The following is a 23,635-nucleotide window of genomic DNA, read 5'->3' as shown; positions in this document are numbered from 1 at the left end:
CAGCAATAGCAGTTTCCTTGAGCAGTTCCTTTTTCAGGATAAAGAGTTCCAATTCCTCTACTTTCAATTTCTTCCAATTCTTCTTCAATTCCTCAGCCTTGTCACTCTTAATCTTACTCAAGTCTTCCCACCAAACCCCTTTTCCATCCCCAATCAATGACAAATAATCCTTCTCATTCTCATCCCCCACCACTTCAACTTTGTTTTCGCCCTTCAATCCTTCACTCAAAGACTCAATTTTGATACCCAATAAATTCTTATTCTCAGCCCCCTTCGCTGCAACCTTCTTTTTGCCCTTCGATTTTTCATTTACAGCCACAATTTTGTCACCCACTGGATACTCATTCTCATCCCCCACCACTTTACCCTTCTCTTTGCCCGATTTGTTCGCTTTCGGTTTCTTAACACGAGCTCGCTTGCTCGGCAACGCTGAGGTTATGTGAAAAGTCGGTTCATCGCTCGGTTCCGCCATTTCAACATCTGCACCATCAGTATTAGGAAAAGTATTTTTTTTCTTCTTTGATAGATCGGAGGACTTCTGGTCAGGTTTATTGGAAAGACCTGGGCGTTTCTCCTTCTCTGCCTTCATTTTCTTATTATTCCTCTTTGGAGTTTCATCGGCAGCAGTGGCGATCACTTTGGCGTCACCGGATTTTTCAGGTTCAGGAACGACGAGCATAGCGGATTTGGGGATGATGGGCATGATTTTGAAGGCAGACAAGTTGTTATCGGATTCCGTCTCGGAATCGGAACCGACGGGATTGTCTTCTCGCGGTAGCTCTTCATCTTCTTCCCCGGATGAAGATGACGACGCTGATGGAGGGTTCTCCAACAAACGCTTTGTCGCCATTGCTCGCACAGTGAGGGAGTAAGGGGACAGTGAAGTCCAAGAATGAAGACGACCAAGGGTCGGTCGATGCCAGAGGAAGGTACAAATAGAGTTGTAAACTAGGGTTAAATTCTATTAATTACAATTCCCCAAGACCCTCCGCTGTATGTTCATACAATGATTTGGGCCCATTTTGCTCTTCCCAAATAAGCCCAAAATATATTGATGGGCTACCTAAAATTCTTAGGCCCAACTTAGAGAGCAACCAAGTGAAACAAGAGGCTGTGAAGTTATTATTCTTTTTTTTTTAGTTAATTATACTTTTCATCACCGAAAGAAATAGATTGTTCATTTTTAGTATCGAAAGATTTTTTGTTACAAAGTCATCACCCATCATTCCAAACTGAGACAAGCAACTCATCTGGACAGATTTCACACTGCCCAGTCAAACTTCCTGCTTATGTGACATTAAGTCAACAAATTTTGCTTATTTAGCGTTTTGACATATGATGTGAATTAGTTTCACTGTCCACATCTTATCCTCCATTGCCAAAGCTTCAAAGCTTGAAGACAAAAAGTCATAAAATTGAACTGCTTTATAAATGATTTCTATACAAAATCACACCCATTATAAAAAAAGAAATAGAGAAGGAAGCTAATTATGGATCCGAAGAATAGGACCAATGAAGCTAATTTTCAACCTTGAAAATCCTTTGCTAATTCGTAGATTTGTATGTGAAGCTCTGTGCCGAGCTTTTCTGATCTTGATTATTAGAGAGAGAAAGGAGAGGTAGAGAGTTGCAGAGAAGCAGAGAGTTGGTGATAAGAGAGAGAAAGAAGAGAGAAGGGAGGTGGAGAGTTATAGAGAAGAGTTTTTTTTTAATTTTTTTAATAGGGGGTAAAGACACGTAAGCATACACATCAGCACTTTAATGTTGCAATAGTTGATCATATGCCAAATCAGCTTTGACCATGTTCGTTACTGTAGCAATTCTGACCGAATCCCTTAAATGTCTCATTTTGAATCAATGAACGACGACTTTGTAATAAAAAATCTTCGGTGTTTAAAGTGAACGACGTTTATCTTTCGGTGACGAAAAATATAATTAACCATTTTTTTTTTGATAAATCCTTAACGCTTTGTTTGATTAGTTTTGTGTAATTTATATCAATTAGTTTATGTATGGCCAAAATTCTTCTAGGACGTTAGCCCGCGAAAGATATAAGCCCACAAAATTCATGGCCCACAAACCGTGGGCCGCTGCCTCGAGAAGGTCCATGAAAAGACCCGATTGATTGAAGATCTAGCCCAAATAACTGGGTCCACAAGCAAGGGCAAAGCCATGACATAATATGAGGGGGGTAAAGCTAAGCGGGGATTGGGGGAGCAATGCTCCCAGATTTTTTTTGGGCTATCTACTAGTTATACGTTTGAAAGTACGAAAAATAATACTAAAAATCAAACGTTTATAAAATAGGATAAGTAATGATTTTAACATGTCTTGTTTCAACCATTTGAACATGATTTTTTGCAACAAGAGGGTATAAATAGAAAATTTAAGAGAGTCTATATAATTTACTAATATATAGGCTTAATTAAATTTTTTTTGAGGGAATCAACTAATCCCCTCAAGTAAGTGTGGCTTCGCCACTATTCACAAGATATTCTTCGAAACTTAAATCTTGCGTCCGCTCGACCATAACGACGAAGCCTAGATGACGTTATAGCAAGCACAACATCCAATATCATAGACAAGTGTCATCGGTGGGCCCCACAAACGTACATCTATAAGTGCAAGGGACCCATCAAAAAGAGGTTCACAATTGACGAGGTATCAATCATTTTGCTATCATTATTCTCTCTTGATTTATGTTTTGGTGTTGCTAAAGAAACTCACTCTAGCACACATGATGGATACCTAAATTAGCATTGATTTGATATAAAGATTTGATTTTTACTACTACACTGCAGCTCTTTCTTCCATGTCTTTGGGTGTTGCTAAAGAAACCCAATCTAGCACCTATGATGGATACCTAAATTAGCATTGATTTGATTTAAAGATTTTATTTTTACTGCTATAGTGCAACTCTTTCTTCCATGTCTTTTCTCCCTGTCTCACCTAAAGTAGTAGCATCAAATGTTTTCCACTATTCCACTAACAGTAAGTCACACCTCTTCAAAATTGTTAGAAAAATGGTGGTCAATTTAATGACTAATTAATGAGAGTCAGAGAATAATAATTGATGAGTATTAATCCGAACACCGTCAACGTGTGTTTACATCCACTCATTCGATTACGCTGCTCGAGTCGTACTTGTCGCTCTGCATTAAATTGGAGAGGAAGAAGCTTAAAATACAAAAAGGACATAGTCGTCATTAAAAAAGGACGTAGCCGGTATTTTAGTAATTGTTGACAAGCTCCATTTCGGGCGAACCATACCTTATTGAAAGCAGAACGATGACAGAAATCATATTCTATGCTTGGCATAGATGTTCGATGGATTTTGGCCATCCGAGTTCGTTTAGGGCCTCCTATTTGCAATCAAAGCTCGGAGTTGACTTTTTCACATGTTTTATTTTAATTCTGTTTTAATTTAATAATTAGTTTTTTAGTTGGATTAGGGTTTTCAAAACATATTTAAGCCTTTAGTTCCATCAACATCTCACTGAACTTCTTTGCATTAGATAGAGGAGCACTGATTGAGCATTGGATGACTATGTCAGACATGGGTCTTTTGATTGCTTCAAAGTTCAATGTGATATTACACGTTTTAGGTGCTGTACAGAGCTTCACTTCAGGCATGATTGCGCAACTGCATGGGCTACCCTGTATATGGAGTGAATTCATGAGTACATGCAATATATGCGTCCTAAGTTTCCTTCTGAAATCATTGCGTTGGAAGATTAGAAATGTAACATGTGTTAATATGTTTGAATAAATTTGTTTTAAATATTCAAGACTTTTGTGTTATTTGATTTTACCTCATACAACAAGGAAAAAATTGGAAATTCAATTGGATTCAACGAATTGTTGACGCTTGTAAAATGGGATTGTAAGAAGGGAAAAATCCAAGACAATAAGTAGGAGAAAGATGGTTAGACTTGCTAATAAAATTAAAAAAAAAAACACTCTAATTATCATTCAATTGGACGGTTGCAATTAAGAACCTTATTAATCCCACAATTTGACCAATGATTACTTACACTAATAATGTGGTGAATGGCCATCAATCAATCACGCTTGTCATAAACCTTTCTGTCTAAGTGATGAGTGCCATAGCTATACCTTTGCACGTGACAAAAACTTAGCCCTGAAATCATTTGGTCGGCTGCTCCGGTACCCAAGGAAAGTTGTTGTTGTGAGATAACTTTTGTCAATCATAGGGTGAGTTTATATAGTAAATAGGGTGGGTGTTTTTACAAAAACCGTTTATGTTTCCACATTCTCCTAAACTCAATCGTCAGACGTTCTTCGACTGACACCATATCAGTGTGACCAACAACGAGATCTTTCAGGGTTTTGCTAGTTATTGGTGGGCTTTCTCATAATTCTTGTGATTGTAGAATTACCATTTATAAGTTGGCGTCCACCATGAGACCCAGATAACTTCCTCTTACCGAATAGCTTCGTTGATTCTCCTTTCATCGGCTCCATCGGCCCACAATGAAGATTGATAAATTGAACAAAAATATAAAATAGTATTAAACAGATAAAATATCAGCAAATCCAAAACATATAACATATCAAAACATATATAATAATATCACTAGATCCACAACATATATAATATTTGCATATTCAAAACAAATAATATATTAACAAATCCAAAACAGATAAAATATCAATAGATCCATCCATCATAAGTAGAACCAGAAGAAAAGGGGAAAAAAAAAGAGAGAAGAAGAAGTGATGCGACTTGATCTGTTAAGTTGATTTGGTGGTGGTGTTGGTCGTCGAATTGGCTAGATTGAATTATTTTCCAAATGGTGGTCCGTGATTTCACCTAACTTTTCTGACAACTCAAGTGATCATCGACAATTGGTGATAATTGGGCTTTAGTCGAGTTGCCATAGAGCTTCATTTTGGTGGTTCGTTCCTCGAGAACGATGGTCAGACGACAACCTTTTCTACGAAGTAAGGAAGAAGAAGAAGGAAGAGGAAGAAGGGAGGACATTTTTGATAAGTTTGTAATTGTTGTCCTTATTTTTGAAGTAGTTTTTTTTTTTTTTTTTTTCTTTTCTTATTAGAACAAACCTCTCCCATTTTGTCATTATGTGTAAATTCCCTCTATTTTTAATTCATAGATTTCCTAAATTGTTAAGTTTGATACAATCTTGTGTAAATTCCCCATGTTTTAATTCTTAGATTTCCTAAATTGGTAAGTTTGATACAATCTTACATGCTTACCAAGTCATTGGTTGATTTCAATTTTCTATACAATATTCATTGTTGTTTGAGACTTGCTTTGCTTCTAGTTTTTACATTGTATCCACTTCAAATAAATACTACTTCCTTGTGTTTGATAAGACTTTCCGAATTATTACTTGACACCCTACAATTGAGGTAAGTAATGATGCACACATTTGGGTGTAGGTCACCACCAAGAAGTAATTTCAAAGCCAAATCCGCATTTAGTTTTAACATACATGTAGAGGAACTCGAATCATGGTAAACAACCAAATGTCATTTCAATTTGTGACCCAATTAATTATATATTTTTTTTGTTTGTTTAGAGCTCCAATAACATCATTTATTTTCATCACCACTCCCACCCTTGCCTTCCTCTCTCTCTTATCTGAAAAAGATGAGATATTACCACGTAAAAGCTGGTAAAACATATGATGGACATGCTTCATACTTGGATGCAAGTGCTCGAACAGAAGATAAATCAGCAGCTTCCCCAAAAGCAGTAAGTCCAAGTTCAGTTGCATGTATCCCTCCAGTGATTAACACCGATTGAATTCCAGCTACATTTGCACCCTTGATATCGTGGTGAAAAGAATCGCCCACAGCAACACATTCGGAAGCATCCACACCAGCCATGGTCATAGCTGATTTATAAATCACCTACATGAATATCAAACGATGTAAATATTCAGTACTAGCACGCGCAAAGTGAAAGAAAAACCAGGATCAAATTCATCGATTACAGCAGCATTAACCTAAATATATAGTCCCGCGTGACCAGAGGGAAGGCATATAAGATCACATGGAAATTGCGAAGATTATCACTTTTACAGACCAAATATTAAAACAAAGTTCTCAATAAGATGCACAGGGGTGTTGGGAAGAGTGCGTTTCCATGGTCCCTTTTCACTTGGGAGCCTGCTTGAGGTAACATCTTAACTATTGCTTACTTTTGGGGGAAGGGCTGGATAATGGTCAATAGAAGTTAACTGTGCAAATCAAAGGAAAAGTAAGCGAGTCATATCTCCTCCTCCACAGCTAGTCAAGATGTCTTTGGAACACGGTCTCTAAGATAATTGGAGCTTTCTGCGTAAATGTTCAATAACTTGTTTTGCAACCCTTGGTGCCTTTTCGACTACAATTCTTTATGAAAAGCAAAACAAGATTGACCATGCCAAGCCAAATTTGGAGTTCAAGTGCCATAAATTAGGTGTGTTACCGTCACACTAATAAACCTCAAAATTCATATAATTGATAATTCCTTAATCGCACTAACCAACCTAAATCAACCAATTCACCACACAAGATGCAAATTTGAAAATTGATCGATAAATAAATAAACAATGAGCAGCAATCCAAACTTTGCATACATGACTAAGTTTGCACCACCTTATCAGGCTTGCCCATCCACTTCACTTCTCCCCCAAGCTTCTCATACTTGGCTGCCAAACTCCCTAGCAGAATTCAAATAATTTAAATAAAGAGAAGAAACTAAGAAAAATTTGAACACTGCGGAGGAAGGGTTAGAAAAAAAGACAAGAACAAAAAACAGGAGCACCACATTTTATGCAAGAAAATAGAATCTAATACAAGTTAAATAATGGTCTAAGCTAAAGTTCCTCTTACACAGAGCAGTGTGATGTGTGTGAGGTACTTATCATGTCTCAAGAAGCTAAGGAAAATTGACCTTTTTATGTAAACATGTACAAAATTGCCATCGGCTCGCTCATATATGCATATTTTTTATATTATAATGATTAATCAATATGCTTTGTCTCCCAAATTTCCAGTTTTCAATGAATCAAGTAAAGTATTTTCGTTACTAATGCTGCAATATTGAGCCCCTCAAGAGAATACAGACATTTCCACAACTTTTATATGAGAAACAAAGTGAACCTCAGTGTACACATTCTATAAAAATGAAACTGCCTCGCTAGGGGGAAAAAGTAGGAATTATCAACTGAGATCATAGACTCAAGCTTTCTAACATGGGATTGAAAAATTCAATAGCAACCTAAGGGAAGAAAGAATAGTGTGGACGGAAAGGAAACAAAACTTCCAACCAAACTGAAACAGAAGATAAGGGTTGCAACTTTAAACATGCTAAATGGAAATACTACTACATTATAATCTAATGTCATTACTAGTTCTAGATGAAAATGTTTATAGGGAATTTGCAGGCAGGAATAAAGAAGTTAAGGCACTTTATATATGCATAAATAATGCCTACACTAACCCGAGTATGCAACATTTAGATATCTTAAATAGAATCGTAATCCCACTTCTAAAATGAAAATTTGTGAGGCAACTCACCACAAGAAAGGAGGAGGACAAAAACATCAACTTAGCAGTACAGAACTTAGTGATTCAACAGAGTACCATGAACAAACATAATAATGAACTACTCCTAGTCAATCCTCAAACAGTATTTGCCAGTTATCCACAATGTGCAACATTTGGATATCTTAAATAGAATCATAACCCACTTCTAAAACAGTGACACTATACTCTACTCTCATAATGATGTTTAAGAGAGAAAAATAAGCAGATCAAAAAAGCCTCACCAGGCATCACGCGTAAAGCCCTAGCTTCCACAGTCACATAATCTGGATTAGCAACCACCATTGGGATCTTTTTAGATACACATTGCTCCAACAATTGCTCAAGATCCTCAAGATTCATAGGACGGGCAGCGCCAGAAGAGAGTCCCAGAGCTTCAGTTCCATGAGCCAAAACAAATTCAGCTTCTTCGACATTCTCCACAACTTGCAAGCCAAGGCCCTACATACATGAAATCTCTAAGCAATACAGTCACTAACCTCTGCATCACTAACTCTTTATGATACAATCAAGCAGTACTCAACGTTTTCTAGTCAAAGAACTTTAAGATTCCTTAGAAGATGAAAACAACTATGGGATATTGTTTTGATTGAATGGTGCAAACGGAAAGAACACAGAGGTTGCAGTATGGTCCAAGCACAGTAGCTTCCAAAAAATAACAAAAGAGCCGTTTTCCAATTAGATCGGGTTAGCTAAACACCCACAATCTTTGGATATTGAAAAATGTATAAAATTACTAGATCATACATAGTTTTCCTGATTAGAAGGTTTCAAAACATTGCAGAACTTATAACTGATGACAGATGAAGGTAGGTTATGCATGTGCTTGTGGGTAGGGGGTGTTTGTGTGTGTGTGTGTGTGAGAGAGAGAGAGAGAGAGACCACAGGTGTTATTTCAACAGTTGTGGGGCTTAGTACAAGGAGAAAAAAAGAAACCTCTTAAAGTTTTAATACACTAAAATACCTCCAGAGATATAGCTCCGCGGTCGCTCCAGGTCATGTGAATGCATGACCTTCCTAGTGATGCAAACCAAGCATCATCTCTCCTGTTATTTACGAAAATGAAAATTTGTGAGGCAACTCACCAATTGAAAGAAAAAGCAAAAACATCAATGTAATAAGTAGAGGACATAATGATTTGACAGAGTACCATGAACAAACACTAATGAAATACTCCTAGTCAATCCTCAAACAGTCTTTACAAGTTATCCACAAAAATGATGATGACGATACTGCAATTTTAAAAAGAAACAAACCGTTGTAGGTGCTGATGTGTTAATTCTCCACTAGTGATGGCTCCTGCAAAGAGAGATGAGTCAAAACCCATGCTCTTCATTTTCTCCATGGTTATTGATGCACGGCGCGAGGAATTACTTATAATTACCATTTTGGCACCTGTGGTTGCTAGCTTCTCTACTATCAACCATGAAGAATTAGAGAACCATAAGCCTATCAGACCATTTGTTTAAAATGCAAAAAAACTAACAAAACCAGCTGGGAAAAGCTTACCCAAATGCTAAAACTAACATACGATAACATACATGTTGAAATTGCACCCGGATAAGGTTGTTTTCCGTCATGAAGTACTCCAAACTGATCCAAGAACCATGCCTACACGAAAAAAAAAATGTTAAAACCATACATCTCTTCATCTAAAAATCCCTAAAACATGGGAGAAACCCCATTAATCTCTTTCCTTCTTTAAGCTTCCATGTGAGACACTCATAAGGAAATCACGACAAAGCAACAAATAAAACCAAAAATAAAAGCAAAATCTAGCAAGGAAGAAATAACCTTGACAAATATGCAGTGGCTCACAGTACTATAGTTTTACTTTAGGGACAAGAAAACAGTTAGTCACAAAACTTTAAACTGATGTGTATTAGTATAGGACAGGGGATTCGACCTGCAAAATCAACAACTCCGTATCCAAAATTCATAATCACAACTGACGAAAGAAAAATACATTTTGATACTTCATTTTTGAATAATAAATCCAGAGATCGTTAAAATGGCATAACAACCACGTCCTTCAAATTGTATGAATATATACACAATTACACACATATAAAAAGGATTTCTTACCAATTTGAAGCTTTAACTAAGAATGACGCTACCATTCAAAAAAGAAAAAGCAACATATCTAGTCCAAATTGTTTGAAAAAAACCTAGTATTAACAAGAATCATGAATAGAATTCCCCCCTTAACGAACTACGACAAGTACGAAAGAAGACACTTTTAAAAAAATTGATGGTGGTCTGCTTCAAGGGAACGACGAATTTTTCCGGAAACATTTTCAATGCCTATAAAACCAAATACGAAAATTTGCATTGTAACAAAATTGGGGGCAGTAGAGTTTCTGATACCTTAAAACGACGCGTCTCTGCGAGATGTCGAAGGCCATTGAGGGTCTGGAAGAACCGAGGGGCGTCACCAGATTGTGATGGAAGAGACAATGAGCACTTCTCGAGCATCTTTTCTATTTACTTTTCTGTTCTTCAAGTTTGAATGAAGTCGCTCACACAAAGAGCCAGAGACGGTCGCAAGTGGGATGGGCTTGGGGAATGGGGAATTGGGGAGGCTTTCCATTGAATAGCACCTGAGCTGCACGTGACTGATACCATGTCAAAATGCAATACATGCTCCTTTATGATTATATCCATGTATGCTACTCATTGTCCAATTTTAATTTCACTTTTTTTCTTTTAAAATTGTTGCTTTTGTTATATTCTTCTTTATTTTTTTAGTAAATAGATGTATTTTGTTAAGCTACAATTTTATTATGAACCAGAATCAAAATACATCTGTCTTAATTGAACTTTTGGTTATTGAAAGATATCCAAAATTTCATTTCGGACCGAAAGATGAAACATTTCAAATTAGTTATCCAAAAAAAAATTTTATTCTACTTTGGTCACACGGGCAGTTTCTAGAGATTTAGAGGGTTTTGAAATGCTTGATGATATTGAGAATGGTAAATACTCTATTTTATTTCAATTGTTTCTTAATGAATCAAAATGATTATTTTGTTTATTTTAACAGTTTTAAACATGGTGCACAGTGGCTTTGAGACTATTATGGAGTGAAGATGTTTATTTTATGGAAATTGATAAACAAACCCCCCCTATTTTAAACCCCCTCCCCCTAGGTTGTCACTATTTGTCTTGTCATGTCATGTCTTTTCATCATGTCTCATCTCATATACATACACATATATATATATAGATATATACATACACACATATAGGGCAGAGAATATATATATACATTTATTAATTTAAATGTTTTGATTAAGATTATTTGTTTACTTTTTTTAATTATCATAATTTTGTAAGACATAGATAATAATTTATTCAAGTACATGAATAAAAGCTTCAGATGAAGATTTGATGAATCCATATGAGTGTATGTACGCATCTAATCGTTCCGCATACGGAGTCGCCCATGCAGCTGCACAAGTATGCGAACGCTATGCAAACATGCGAACGCTATGCAAAACTCTTCTCAATTTATAGCCATATATGTACACATGTATAGTCAGAGAATATATTCTCTGTCCTATACAGAGAATATATATTGAGTTGGAGTCCATGAGAGAGTGGTGGATTGAATACATGAACGGTCAAAAAAAGGGGCTGACGAGTTTTACGATGCAAGGACCACTAAGCAAAAGGTGATGTTTTTTTACAATTTCAAACCATTGAAAAGTCATTCAACGGATGAGATTGGAAAAAGTCATTAAAGTAGTCTAAAGAAGGTAGGGGGTTGAAAGTAGGGGGGGTTGGGATAGTGCTTCATCTTGTGGCTATGGATAGCAACATAATGAGATTTTGGATGGCTACTTAGCTTGGTCAATGTTTATTGGAATTGACTTTTGTGTTTAGTTTTTGGAAATGTATATAATTACTTACGGACTCTGTTTGGTTGGCGACTTAATGACTCTATTCAGTTTTTGGAAATACATTATTTTTAGTTTTTAGATTTTGGATGACTACTTCACCCAATAACTTTGTTTTTTCTGGCTAGATCTCTTATGTAATTACATTGATCAAATGCGAAACAGATATACATTGTATTTTTAGGCAATAATTAGGTGATTAAGTTGCAGAAATTGCACCGATTGAATGGGCAAGATCTTGGCTGCATGTAACAATTGTTTTACGGATACACATTATTTTCTCTTATTTTTACTTTAAAATGCCAGTTATCTAACTTTAACTTGTTTTGTTTTTGGCCAATATCAGTCTTGCTTGGTTTTTTTGTTTTCTTTCCTTTGACTTCATGGATGATCCAATTTACAAGTTGCAAAATCGAAAATCGATCCGATCTGATCCGAAAAATATGATTATTTCAGTTTCGTTATCCAAACATATATGGTCTGGTTATGGATTCTAAAATATCGTAACCGAATCAATTTGGACATTTCAATTATGGTTAAAAATCGAATTGAAAATCAAATGGACACCCCTATTATTTTTTAGCTTATTAATTATTTTGCTTTAGTTGATTCTCAATTTCGATTCTTCAAATAGAATTTAGAATAGCAACAATCGGTACTTAACAGTTTTTAACAAATCTTCATGGGAACGATCACTATATATCAATCTCCGACGCCGTAAGTATGAAATAAGCTCTTATACTTTGGAAAAAGGGTCGATTAAGCCTATACTTTGTTTTGGACTAAATAAGCCCCTGCACTTTCAAGAATAGTCTCTACACTTTCAAGAATGCACTTTCAGCCGATTGTCAACCAAGCCAGCTCTCATGGTTGAGTAAAAGGACTTGTTCGACTCATTTATGCACTTACAATATTATGTATGCAATACATATGGTGACACTCATGTTTTTATTTTAAAAAAAATGGTCACGTGTCACAATCTGATCGGTGATATCCACATAATGCCACATCAAAAATGAACAAACAAAAAATTATACTCTACAACTTTGTCACGCCGTTATAATAGAAAATGACTCCTTAGCTCAACCTTGAAAGTGCAAGGGCTTGTTTAGTCCAAAACAAAGTACATAGATTTAATCAACCATTTTTTCCAAAGTATAGGGACTTATTCCATACTTACCCCTTATTACTATTGTGCGAATTTACTTGAAGGATGTTGCTTGCTCCTATTAGACTAGGAGCTGAAGCATTCTCATGGGCTGCTGGAAGAATAGAAACAAATCGGATTGGATTGCCAATTTCACCATCATCCTTAGATGTTCAAAATCGGGATGCCCACTTAACAACAGGGAAGTTGGATCAAGTTCCAACGCATGACTATAATTAATCAAACTATGTATCTTCCGATTACATACAATCAAATTTGTGATACAAAATGATAATTTTGGTTTCTGAATCACAGTATTTCTGCCCAATTGGCCGGTTCTCGTCCAATGTAAAAAAACAACAAAAGTCACTATCAAACTCCATCTATAGGAGCATGTACAATTAGCACATGCATACTGAATTTTCTATTAGAACATCCACAAATGTTCTGGGCCTGATAATCTTCTGTCTTTTCATCTCTTCCAGCCATCACGTTCTTGAGATTGATTTCCATCACAAATAAGATTAGATTGGGACATCGGTTCATTCAACTGCAAGCAGTATGCACAGTCGTGGTTTTATCAATGTAGCTTTCAGAAAGTAGGACTTTGTTTTCTTTACTGATCAGTGTCCTACCCTTCCAAGTGGATTACGTATGCTACAAACATAAAACAGAAAGGCCTCACTCCTCTGCGATCACTACAAAAACATCCTTCGCTGACCACCTCCTCCTCTCGCTTTTGGATGGTGGATTAATGATTGCTCTCTCAGAATTAGCTAAACGAGTACCAATAACAATTTCTCGCCTCTGTCTAGCACGCAACATGATCTCATAGAAGCTCAATTCCTCACCTTCACGAAGGTAGAGATCTGCCTGCCTTATCTGCAACCCATTGCCCTGATGAAAACCAAAAACTTCTCTTAACGTAATTAAAAGGTACATCACAATTTCAAACTTAAAACAGTCGCCAATGAAATGAAACTTGGGCAATTAAAATAGTTGATGGCATGATTCAGCACCAGATAATACTAAAGTCAACCTCCCAATCTGTGCCTGTGGTGCCAAACCCTTACACCAGTCACCATTGCATGGCATACATATATATAACATATATATATACACACACATAAAAGCAGTTCAGTTTTTTTAGACAACATTGAATTACTGCAATTTCTTATGTGTATCATGGAAAGGAGCTGAATTCCTATTTCCTACTCATTTCGCCAGGTAAAGTTGGCTCGACAAAGTACAACACTCAATTACACTGTTACACCAGACATTGATTGAAAGCTTCTTTGAGATGGGGCTAATGACTAGCTAGAGTTAGGTACTCAGAAGAAGTTGGCATTTGGCCCATGTGCAGGAGGTGAACATCTAGAAGAGAGTAACAAGAAAACAAAAATTCCATGTAGCTGTAGGAGGCCATGCCAAATTTGCATTGAGGTGAATTTTCTTCAGTTCAGTACAACGGAAAAGTATTAAAATTCAGAGAAGGGAAGGAGTACCTCTTCTGCAAAGAGCTCTTCCAACACATAATTTATCTGTCTATCCTCCGCAACCATCGCTAAAGCCATGCTGACAAGCTCATTTGACAACACATAATCACTAATCTTTGACATGGACAATAGATTTTTAGTCCTTGGGTCAAGAATTTCACTGATTATTACTGATTTATCTGAAGCCTGCTGCATCTCTCCAATCCAGGAGCCCTGTGAGAAGCCTCCTCTACGAGTTTGGGTTACCATGGCTTCTCGGAGTGGTAGACGCTTAGCCTGCATAAAGAGAAACATAATAATTTATGTTTAGGATGATAAATCCTTTTCAATGGCAGTCAATGTGCTCTAATCCTCCATATATAAAACGAGAGAAATAAAAGCATCTAATCTCTCAGTTTCAATTTCGCTCGCAGTCCCAAGCTTCTGCTAGAAAGAGAGTTGTTGTAAGTGGATGGACAATCAATCTAAAAATTTGTGAAAACCTATGAACATGACTCCCAAAGACTATGTGAACAAATTTCAGTGGATTTGTGTAGAAGAGCACAAAATGTTTGGGGTTTTAATGACGACAATATGAATATCTCGGCTTAATTGCAAAAGAACAATAAATAACATTCAAAACGGACTTGAACATACTAAATAACTGCACAAGAGTTAATTTACATAAGGATGAATTGATTCCTTAGTAGATGGGGAGTGGAAGCAAACTGTTTGGCAAGTATTTAAGGTTGAAGTATAAGTTCTCTTCCAATCTGATAGATAGGTCTTTCTTTAGCCCTTGTTTGGCACGCCAAACAGAACTGAGAGATTGGATGGGAGTAACTTGGAGTGCCATGAATAGCTTTAGATTACATTAGTTCAGTGTCAAGTGCACTGTTATTCAAAGTCTTGAATATGTTGCTTTTCCCTTATCTTGTGTTTGGTGTCTGGATAAATTTTTTATTAATTTTTAATAATGAGAAACCTTTCATTTATTATTTATACACACATATATTGGCAGATACATATACACACCTAGATGCATAAAACATGTATGCATATGTATATATGGCCATGCGTCTTTTTCTTTTTTTCTATTTATGTCCCTTTAAAGCAATCAGCTGGATCAGAATCCCAATCCTAGGGGTTTAATTACAATTAGCACCCTTTCTGGTGTAATTAAACCCTTTCTAGGTATATGTAAACACAAGAGACTAAATAATTCCTCAATTACCCGACTATTTGCAAGTGTCAAACATGGAATTGTAAACACATAATCCCTTCCCCCCTCAATCTGGTATGGCAAACATGGCATTAGGGGCGAAGTCAAAAGAAATGAATATTTGGGATCCAATAATGGAAAGAGGTGAAAATAAGCCTTTTGGGTTGAAAAATAAATTTGCTTCCGGAAGTCAGTAATGGACACTTAACAAGAGAACTTTATCTAACTTACAACCATAGAAGTGGGCTGTGGGGCATACGGCCAAGGATTTAAAAACCAGGTAGATTAGGTGACTCATACTCTCTCTCTCTTCTATCCCGCTAACTGGCTACGGTGAGAGTTTGTGCGGGCTTATTTGGTCATTCCACCAACAATCACCTGCCTTCTGTTTTGCTTTTTAAAAGAAGCAAGGATCTATCTTCATCAAAACCAAGATCAGGCAATGGTGATTTATCGTTCACATAATGTGCCTACGGTTTCTTCAAATGTTTAATGAAATGGTTATTTTATATTTTGAGTTTTCATTTCTTTTGTTTAGTAATACTTAAAAAGAAGGGTGATGACAAAGAAATTGGGATTACAGTGAGCTATACATGGCTGGGTCTAGATCAGATAATCAGGTTGCCGACTCACCAAGGATCCAGAGTCTGTTTTTTACTGTTTTTTATTTTGAATGTCCAACACATCCAGATCCATAGTCTGATCATGTAAATTCCAATCAGACCTAGACCCAGATATAGTCCATGTGTTCCTTGAATCCTTTCCATTTAGAAAGACTAAACACAAATGAAGGTTAGAAATATGAGAATAACAAAGTAAGCTTGCAAATCAAATTCTAAAGTACCTGAATATCTCGTATCAACAATAATGTTGCAAGAGATCTAGAGTCAGCTTGAACGGCTGAATCTTCCACCGACTCATCAGCAAGAATCAAGATCTGTGAAAGCCGGAAGCAGCATTAAATCCATAAACCTAATAACTAATCACAAATACAGAAATAAAGCAATTGTATATGCCATCAAAGATAACACCCCCAAAACACCGACAACCAGAAATTTATTTCCCCTGACAAAAATGGAAAAACAAATTCCTATTAATGATTTTACCACCCGATCTACTGCAATTAAATTTCAGAAGTCCCACTAGTCAAATGGTTGTTTTACAATTGGGAAGGAGTATGGCTTAGTGTTTCCCAAGCATCCTCATACAGCACAGACCATCCTTCTCCATCAAAGTGTAAGGAGATCTTGGCTAGTACTACCCTACAACATAAGTATTGTTTATCACCATTAGACCATGGAGAGTGCTACTCACTGAATCAAAGGATTCCAAGGGTAGGCTTTCTAAGTGACGTCGTATGACAGCATTTCCCTCACGATGAACCAGTGTTATATTCTCCAAACGGTCAGTGTCAAGGCCACCATCAATAAGCTTTCTTTTCCTCTCCTTTTCTGCAACGTCATTAAACATCCAGAGCTCTGAACCAGTAGCTAGAAATGCATCCAACACCTAAAATGACGCAAATGAAAACAACAGTATTGCAGTTGCCCAAATGAAAAAATTATAGGATTAAAAGTTCAATTTTTTGGCAATAATATAAATCTCAATTGAGTCAGTTGTGAATACAATACACCTCATGAAATGAGTGATAATAATGTAGAAGAATAAGTATGACACTTCTACCAACAATTCGCATGTGTGTGCACTATGCCCCGAGAAAAATGGGAGCATGATTGTGAGTTCCTTGTGTGATTACCATAATCATATCTTCCATATCTCGTCGCCAACCACAAAAAAGTATCTTTTCTGAAGAGTTTGGAACAATAAAGTCTTTGGGTAGATTTCCTCTCCATACCTGCAGCATTCAGTTGAAGAAAAGAAAAATTAGGGGCTGCAACAGAAACCACTTACCGCAATCATATCATCAATGTCCCTCCTCCATCCACAAAGAAGAATCTTCTGAGGCTTTCTTGCAGGTCGAGTAATGTGTATGAATGTTGCTTCTTTGACCTGAATGATCAAATTGATTATACTTATGTAAGTTTGGATTAAGGTATGCCCCAGTCATTGAAATTCCAGGGAATCCATCATCCTAATATGAATAGAATAGTCTTTCTTTTCAAGAATCAACGTCCTAAGTTCCTAAACAACTTACTTTCTTCATTCTTCAGTGTCCCTCTATTGGGTTATGACCAATGCGATTCAACTATCGCATGTAGCAAAAAAGAAAAAATACTAGGGCCCTACAATGTGATTTTAACAAGCACACCAATTTACCGAAAGGGCTGACCCAGAGAGATACAGAGAGGGACAGGAAATTGCACTGTGATAGCTGTGATAGCCCATATACAGTGTGTTCCTATTAAAATAAAATCGTTTTGGAGAAGAAAAGAAGATTTACAAACTTGAAATTCCAAATGAGATGGCACCTGATTTAACCAAGTCAAATAAAACTTCATTCTACAGTCTCACTCACTCCAGCATAAGGCGATAGTACTATCTATTATAATGCAAAGGGTGTTTACTAGAGCTGAGGTAATCAAAGACTATCATCTTTGACATAATGATAAAATTTCTGATGTCTGCCCCTACTAAATCAAGTAATAGCCAGTCCTTTTTATCTTTATATAGATATACTATTTTTTTCTAGCAACCAAGTCCATCAGTCAGCAAGAAATAGCCTGACAAAGACTCATTTATTAAGTACCACATACCAACAGAAACAGAGACAGGCAATAAAAGCATTTAATTTTATTTTGAATTTTTATTGTTTTAAAGGAAATGAAAGCACCATAGGTAATGCCGCTGGAGAATAGGTATCATCATCTTCAGCTATGACAAGAACCTCATCACCTTCTTGCAGAACATATGTGTCCTCAGGATTTAGGATGATGTTGCCACCAGAGGATGCAACCTTGACTCCACAAGGTATAGCATCAGGAAAGCTAATTAATACATCCTCAAATACCATGCCATCCAACTTTTGCCATCTTTTGATATAGAACTCGCAATTTTCAAACCCAAGGATATCTTCCCAGATCTGTCATGGCAGATTTAGAATTATCAGAGATGTATTTGAGTAGGAACTTTACAATATGAAATGGCTATGCAGCTAATAACTTCTACAAAATCTGCAAAGAAATTAATATTAAAGCTTATATAGAGAAGTAGTTGCCACTTGATCGTTGTTTCTAAGTTCAAACCATGAAGAAGGAAATTAACCTGGGCAAGTCCTGGCTGGCGAGCACATTGAATCATCAAACGACCAATCACATCATGAGCTACAACAGTTTCAACAAGATCCCCTCCGACAAGTTTAACCAGGACCTCATTGTCCAGATCACTTAATTCTACCACAATATGCCCTCTTAGCCCTTCCTTTACTCCTGTTAGACTCAAGACGGTTCTCAATGCTCGGGCATCACTCTGTATCAAACCATGAATGTGTTAGTAGTGGTTAAAGCTCATCCAATATCAAAGATGAAGTTAATCAATATCTTCAGTCAAATAGACCTGGTCAGCATTTCCATCATCAGCCAGGACTATTATTGCACGGGCCTTGGATACTGATACCTAAAAGAGACAAGGGAGTTAGTAGAATAAACAGGCACCAACATGAACTATAAACAACAGATTTGACAGCAAACTTAGAAAAACTGAAACATGAAATCAAGTAAAGTTTTTGAAAAACTATATCAACCCGACCAGGGGCGAAGCCAGGACTTAACATGAGAGGGGCCATAGTGACGGACAACACTAAAAATAAAAAATTTATAAGGTATGATAAGTAATATTTGTCACGTCTTATTGTTTCAACCGTGAGCATGATTTTTTACAACAAGGGGGGTCTAAATTGAAAATTCAAGGGGGTCGTTTATATAAATTACAATATAATTAAGGGTACAAAAAAAATTTTGACCACATTGTGGCTTCGCCACTGAACCCGACTCTCCCACTTCCCCTCCATAAGTTAACTTCATTCTGTGACAAGGCAAAGCAACAAATCATAACGCCCCATCACGAAAGAATAAAACAGGAAGAGGGCTAACAATATGTACCACATCTTAAAAATCAAGTTACATGATTACATAAACTCCAAGTAAATTGAGCAAAATGTCTATTATTTATTTTTTGGGGAAACCCCTGTGCACTTTCTTTTCTCAAGCATTTTCCAAAGTCATATTTGAGTTTGAAACTTTTCAAAAACTTAGATTACATCCTTGTTATTAAACCCAAATAAACAAGGAGGGTAGTGGTGGTTGGTTGCTAGTGTAAAGGTCTGCCAAACTTTATGAACAATGAATCATCTTATAGATTCGAGGCTTTGATGATGATGATGATGTCCATGCCATTAAGCCCTGTAATCAATTGGGTCAAAGGAGAGGCTACAAGAACCAATAAAGCAAAATTCGTCACCTTTTTCAGGTCAACCAAAATCAGAGGGCTCCCACTTCTGCATATTACAGAAGTTCCTTTGAAATCAAACTCCATTTTAGCAATGTCCATTTCCATCTCTTCTTTGTCTCGTTCAGCCATCACTACAACAATACCTCCACCCAAACTCTCATTGGCTATGGCAAGCTGATTTAGTAATGATCCCTGAGTTCACAGCATAACAATTAGTTATTGGGGAAGAAAACACTGCAAAAAGCTACCACAAGCTCCTAGACGTTATGGTATTCACCATCCATTATTTTTCTTTATGAATGCATTTTGTTATATGTAACCTTGACAGAATCTTTACATAAGTCCCCTATTTCCTAGCACTAGAGAATTTCTAACAGAAATAAGTGGCCCACCCATTTACAAAAGGCATGAGGATGCTTCTAAGCCCAAGGTTTGATTTAGCATATTTTAGATGATCAAGAAATTGTGTTCAATCTTATGTTTGTTTATTATGATGTTGAGGTTTTTATCGCGTTTTAGTAGTGAGAGCTCACTCATCCAAGCCTATATAAATAAGGATGAGATGTTTGATCCAATAATGAAATAATACAAAGGATGACTGTTTTTTCAACAACTTTTCATGGTTTTTTCTTTCAACAACAGCTTTTCATGGTTTGTGTGATACTGTGATGCAACCATATCCGAGGTATAATGCTGAGAAACGCCAAGTGTGATGCTTAGGCTTTTTTCATTCCCTTTTCGGTCTTCGCTGTTCCAACAAGATTTGCCAGGAAACCCAAGGCTTTATGATCCTAGTTTCTCCCTAAATTCCAGTTTGAAACCCTAATTCCTATATCCTCAAAAGAAACAGTGATGCTCCATTGGACTTGTCCTAAATTGACAAATCCTAAATATTTGGTAGAAATTTTCCCAAATATTTATGGACATGACAAACGTAGCACTCAAATTGTCTAAATAAATACCCAAAAAAAAAGATAGATAAAAGAGCAATGAAAATAGTTTCACATGGATAAGTTGTTGACTCAGAAGTTTACCAATTTATCACTCCATCCAAGAATTAAAGTGTGGTTTTGCTCAACTACCTCACTTCTTCCTTTCCTCAACGAGTCAAACTTCTCAGAAATGGCATCAGATACAAGACCGAGCATCATTGCAAATATAAGCATCCCTCCAAAGCTAATGGAAACAGAGACTAACCGGGGACCAACACCATCAGAATTAGCATGGTTACCAGAATCAGCCACATATGTCCAAGATAGCCAAAGGCAATCTGCTAAGCTATCATCTGTTACACCAAAGAGTGCCAATCCCCCGAGAAAAATTACCAGCAGTGTTGCAACCAGCAATGCCAATGGCTTTGCATATGGATTGACAGATAAAAACACATCCACCTGGTATGCTAGCTGCTTGTGTAGGGAAACTTCTTCTGAAATATTATCTGATGATCGTGACTTAGAAACGACATCCATGCACTTAAAAATAACAAGAGGAACTGATAAAAGTGTAACTGAGACAATGAGAGCCAAGTTTTTTAAGCCTTTGCTTGGAATGTAATCACTCTCATGTCGCATTGAATCAATAACATCTACAGAATCCAACAGAGCACAAGCCCGTAATTGGAAATTCAGCACTAAAATATGGTCCTGAAATCAGAAATGCGTTAATTCCAGCAAGGCCTCACATAGTTATGGGCAGATCCACAATAAAAAAATATTAACAAATTGAAGACACATTGGACAGGGAACAATAGGAATGCTCTAACCAACATGATTTAATTATCCAGTGAGGGAATCATACTGAATATAGCAATCAAAGCACAACATCAAACCATGCAGTATAGTTAGAGTTTGAAAATTCATTCATGTCATTGGACTATAACATCAATGGATCACCCCACCTCAGCCTCATCCAAGAAAAAGGGGACAGGGGTGAGGAACTGGATAACATTTGCTAATTTTAATGAACACAGGTACTGACCCTTGTGGAATGGAAGATCCAAAAGCCGGTAAGAGGTACTAATTCAAGGACGTAACAAAGTGCCATCTAGATTAATGAGATGATTCCCATGAGTGCCTATTTTTTGTCGCACTTTACAATTAATCCCTTGAGATTATGCTGGTTCTTTTTCTTTGAATACCAGGAGTGTTTGAATCAAACGAAGCATAATACAAAAGTGAAATTACTAGTAGTCCAAAATATTCCTGAGTTTAAAAATATCAGCTCATATCTGGTAGACAGGTAACAGCATAATTGAGCTTGTTCTAAGACATCATATTGAATTCAAAAAGTTCAAAAGTTCCAAGGAGTTTGGCATCAGAAATCTCAGTTGATCAGCATTAAATGTATAATAACCATCCAAAATTGGTAGTTGCAAGGTTTGTTTCCCCCTCCCACAATTAATTAAGACTATAACCCCATGAGTTATCGAGAAAAAAGACTAACGAAAACGAAATGATGCACAAGACTTACAAAACCCTTTTCACCACATGACAGGGTAAGTAAAACAATTTTTTACTTATATTGACATTAAAGTATCAAATTATTGCACCATAACAAATAATGTAGCTTCCTTGATTCCCAAATCGAACAAAGCTGACACAACAATGCCTAAAGTCTAAACCATGACTACCAAAAACCAGAAACAAAAGCACAAGTAAACAGAACATGGACTATTATAACCCATAAGTGTGCCATGTCAAACACATGCATAGACCAGTCAAAACTTTATCAGTAAAGTTGCTGAGTCTGAGAAAGTTATAGGATATATGAACATACAAGTTGGTGCCTTTAATGGGAATCAATATTATTGTAAGTATCAGAAATATATAAGAAATTAGGATTCCATATGAAATTCACCTGCAATTCCATCACTTGGTTGTGTAAAGAGAAATTTTTGTGCACCAACGACGACATAACAGTGATCAATGTCTGCCAAAGACACTACCAAATTATGTCAAATATTTTCACAGGAAGAGAGGGACGGAGATTAAGAGAGAGAAACAAACCGCGACTGCAAATGCCATCTGCCACCGGACCTTGACCCGCTGCCAAGAAAACCCGGGAATCTTCTCCTGTGACGATGTTTTCTGGCTCGAAATGGAGTCTGCATCCTTAATTGTAGGCGAATTATCGGCCCGGCGAGGGATTTCGACTCTTCGTCGGAGACCGGCATACCTGGGGTCCCTAAAACGAGCGGAATCCGAAGGTGAAACGCCTCGAAATGGCGGCGTTTTGTGAGGCCCCGACTCAGAAGTGTTGTAGCGAAAGCTTCTGGGGTTCGTGGAAAATCTTCGAGGGTATTTTGGGGTTTTCGGCGGTTGATGAGGGGACTGGATGAAGGATGGAGAAGGGAAGAACCAGTCTCTGCTGGAGGATGGAGGAGAGGACTCTGAGTCAAGGGACATGGTCGGAATTAAGTCAATCTTAAGGGCATTTTCTATTTCTTTTGAATTTGAATTTTGGGAGGATTTGTCATATGCTTGGCAAACTTTGTATTTGTAACTTGGATTTAAATTTTTTAATTCTTTGGAATGATTAGTTTTGTCATTAGAATAATCAACCACTTGCCTCTATGATTACTTGGTGGAATTGACCTTAATTATGATATAATAGGGTTTTAAAATCAATTCTTAAGCTTTTGTTCAATTTAAGAATTTTTGTACAAATAAAACACAATCAATTTTGCACCTCAACATGGCAAGGAAAAAAAATACGTCAAACATTATGGTTGAAGATGATTCACAAATAGTGATTGCCTCAAAAAATGACCTGATCCTAGTCCAATTGTGGTGAATAGAGCCTATAAACCAAAGCATTAGACATGATTTTTCATCATGTGATGGCTGACAAGTCGTGAAAATTCATAGATCAGGTAACAGTCTCGCTAATGATCTTGCAAAATGGATCG

General features: G+C 36.8%; 2 protein-coding genes across 5 annotated transcripts; both read right to left on the bottom strand.

Moving 5' to 3' along the window:
* Nucleotides 1-5,412: 5,412 nt before the first annotated feature.
* On the bottom strand, nucleotides 5,413-10,145 carry LOC119989806. Its single transcript, XM_038835511.1, has 7 exons — nucleotides 9,946-10,145; nucleotides 9,120-9,189; nucleotides 8,835-8,994; nucleotides 8,543-8,624; nucleotides 7,803-8,019; nucleotides 6,628-6,692; nucleotides 5,413-5,898 (listed from the first exon to the last, which is right to left on the bottom strand). Exons 1-7 carry the CDS (start codon nucleotides 10,051-10,053, stop codon nucleotides 5,644-5,646), a joined length of 957 nt encoding a protein of 318 aa, XP_038691439.1. The 5' UTR covers nucleotides 10,054-10,145; the 3' UTR covers nucleotides 5,413-5,643.
* A 2,686-nt stretch (nucleotides 10,146-12,831) lies between these two features.
* Nucleotides 12,832-23,196, bottom strand: LOC119989803 (ion channel CASTOR-like). 4 transcript variants are annotated; one of them, XM_038835504.1, is made up of 12 exons: nucleotides 22,734-23,196; nucleotides 22,585-22,656; nucleotides 20,763-21,371; nucleotides 19,738-19,920; nucleotides 18,835-18,894; nucleotides 18,544-18,747; nucleotides 18,113-18,361; nucleotides 17,078-17,176; nucleotides 16,636-16,830; nucleotides 16,166-16,258; nucleotides 14,130-14,396; nucleotides 12,832-13,521 (listed from the first exon to the last, which is right to left on the bottom strand). In XM_038835504.1, the coding sequence occupies exons 1-12, from the start codon at nucleotides 23,130-23,132 to the stop codon at nucleotides 13,306-13,308; spliced, it is 2,646 nt and encodes an 881-aa protein (XP_038691432.1). In that variant the 5' UTR covers nucleotides 23,133-23,196; the 3' UTR covers nucleotides 12,832-13,305. The 4 variants fall into 4 exon arrangements, with proteins under 4 accessions (XP_038691432.1, XP_038691431.1, XP_038691434.1 ...); XM_038835503.1 differs by lacking the exon at nucleotides 17,078-17,176 and adding an exon at nucleotides 17,233-17,331 and having other exon boundaries at nucleotides 13,149-13,521; XM_038835506.1 differs by having other exon boundaries at nucleotides 13,149-13,521; nucleotides 20,811-21,371.
* Nucleotides 23,197-23,635: the final 439 nt, after the last annotated feature.

Source organism: Tripterygium wilfordii, chromosome 21, assembly GCF_013401445.1.
Source record: "Tripterygium wilfordii isolate XIE 37 chromosome 21, ASM1340144v1, whole genome shotgun sequence".
In the NCBI taxonomy this organism is placed as follows: Eukaryota; Viridiplantae; Streptophyta; class Magnoliopsida; order Celastrales; family Celastraceae; genus Tripterygium; species Tripterygium wilfordii.
This window is presented reverse-complemented; position numbering and strand designations above follow the sequence as displayed.

Bases quoted from the DNA above. Each gene is read 5' to 3' on its own strand.
- LOC119989806 (XM_038835511.1), bottom strand. From the start codon at position 10,053: ATGCTCGAGAAGTGCTCATTGTCTCTTCCATCACAATCTGGTGACGCC. The intron at 8,625-8,834 runs GTTTGTTTCTTT...CGTAAATAACAG, and splicing joins ACACATCAGCACCTACAACG to GAGAGATGATGCTTGGTTTG. The intron at 6,693-7,802 runs GTGAGGCTTTTT...GAATTCTGCTAG, and splicing joins GGCTTTACGCGTGATGCCTG to GGAGTTTGGCAGCCAAGTAT.
- LOC119989803 (XM_038835504.1), bottom strand. From the start codon at position 23,132: ATGTCCCTTGACTCAGAGTCCTCTCCTCCATCCTCCAGCAGAGACTGG. The intron at 18,895-19,737 runs GTGACGAATTTT...TGTCTCTTTTAG, and splicing joins TTTTGGTTGACCTGAAAAAG to GTATCAGTATCCAAGGCCCG. The intron at 18,748-18,834 runs GTCTATTTGACT...GGTTTGATACAG, and splicing joins ATGATGGAAATGCTGACCAG to AGTGATGCCCGAGCATTGAG.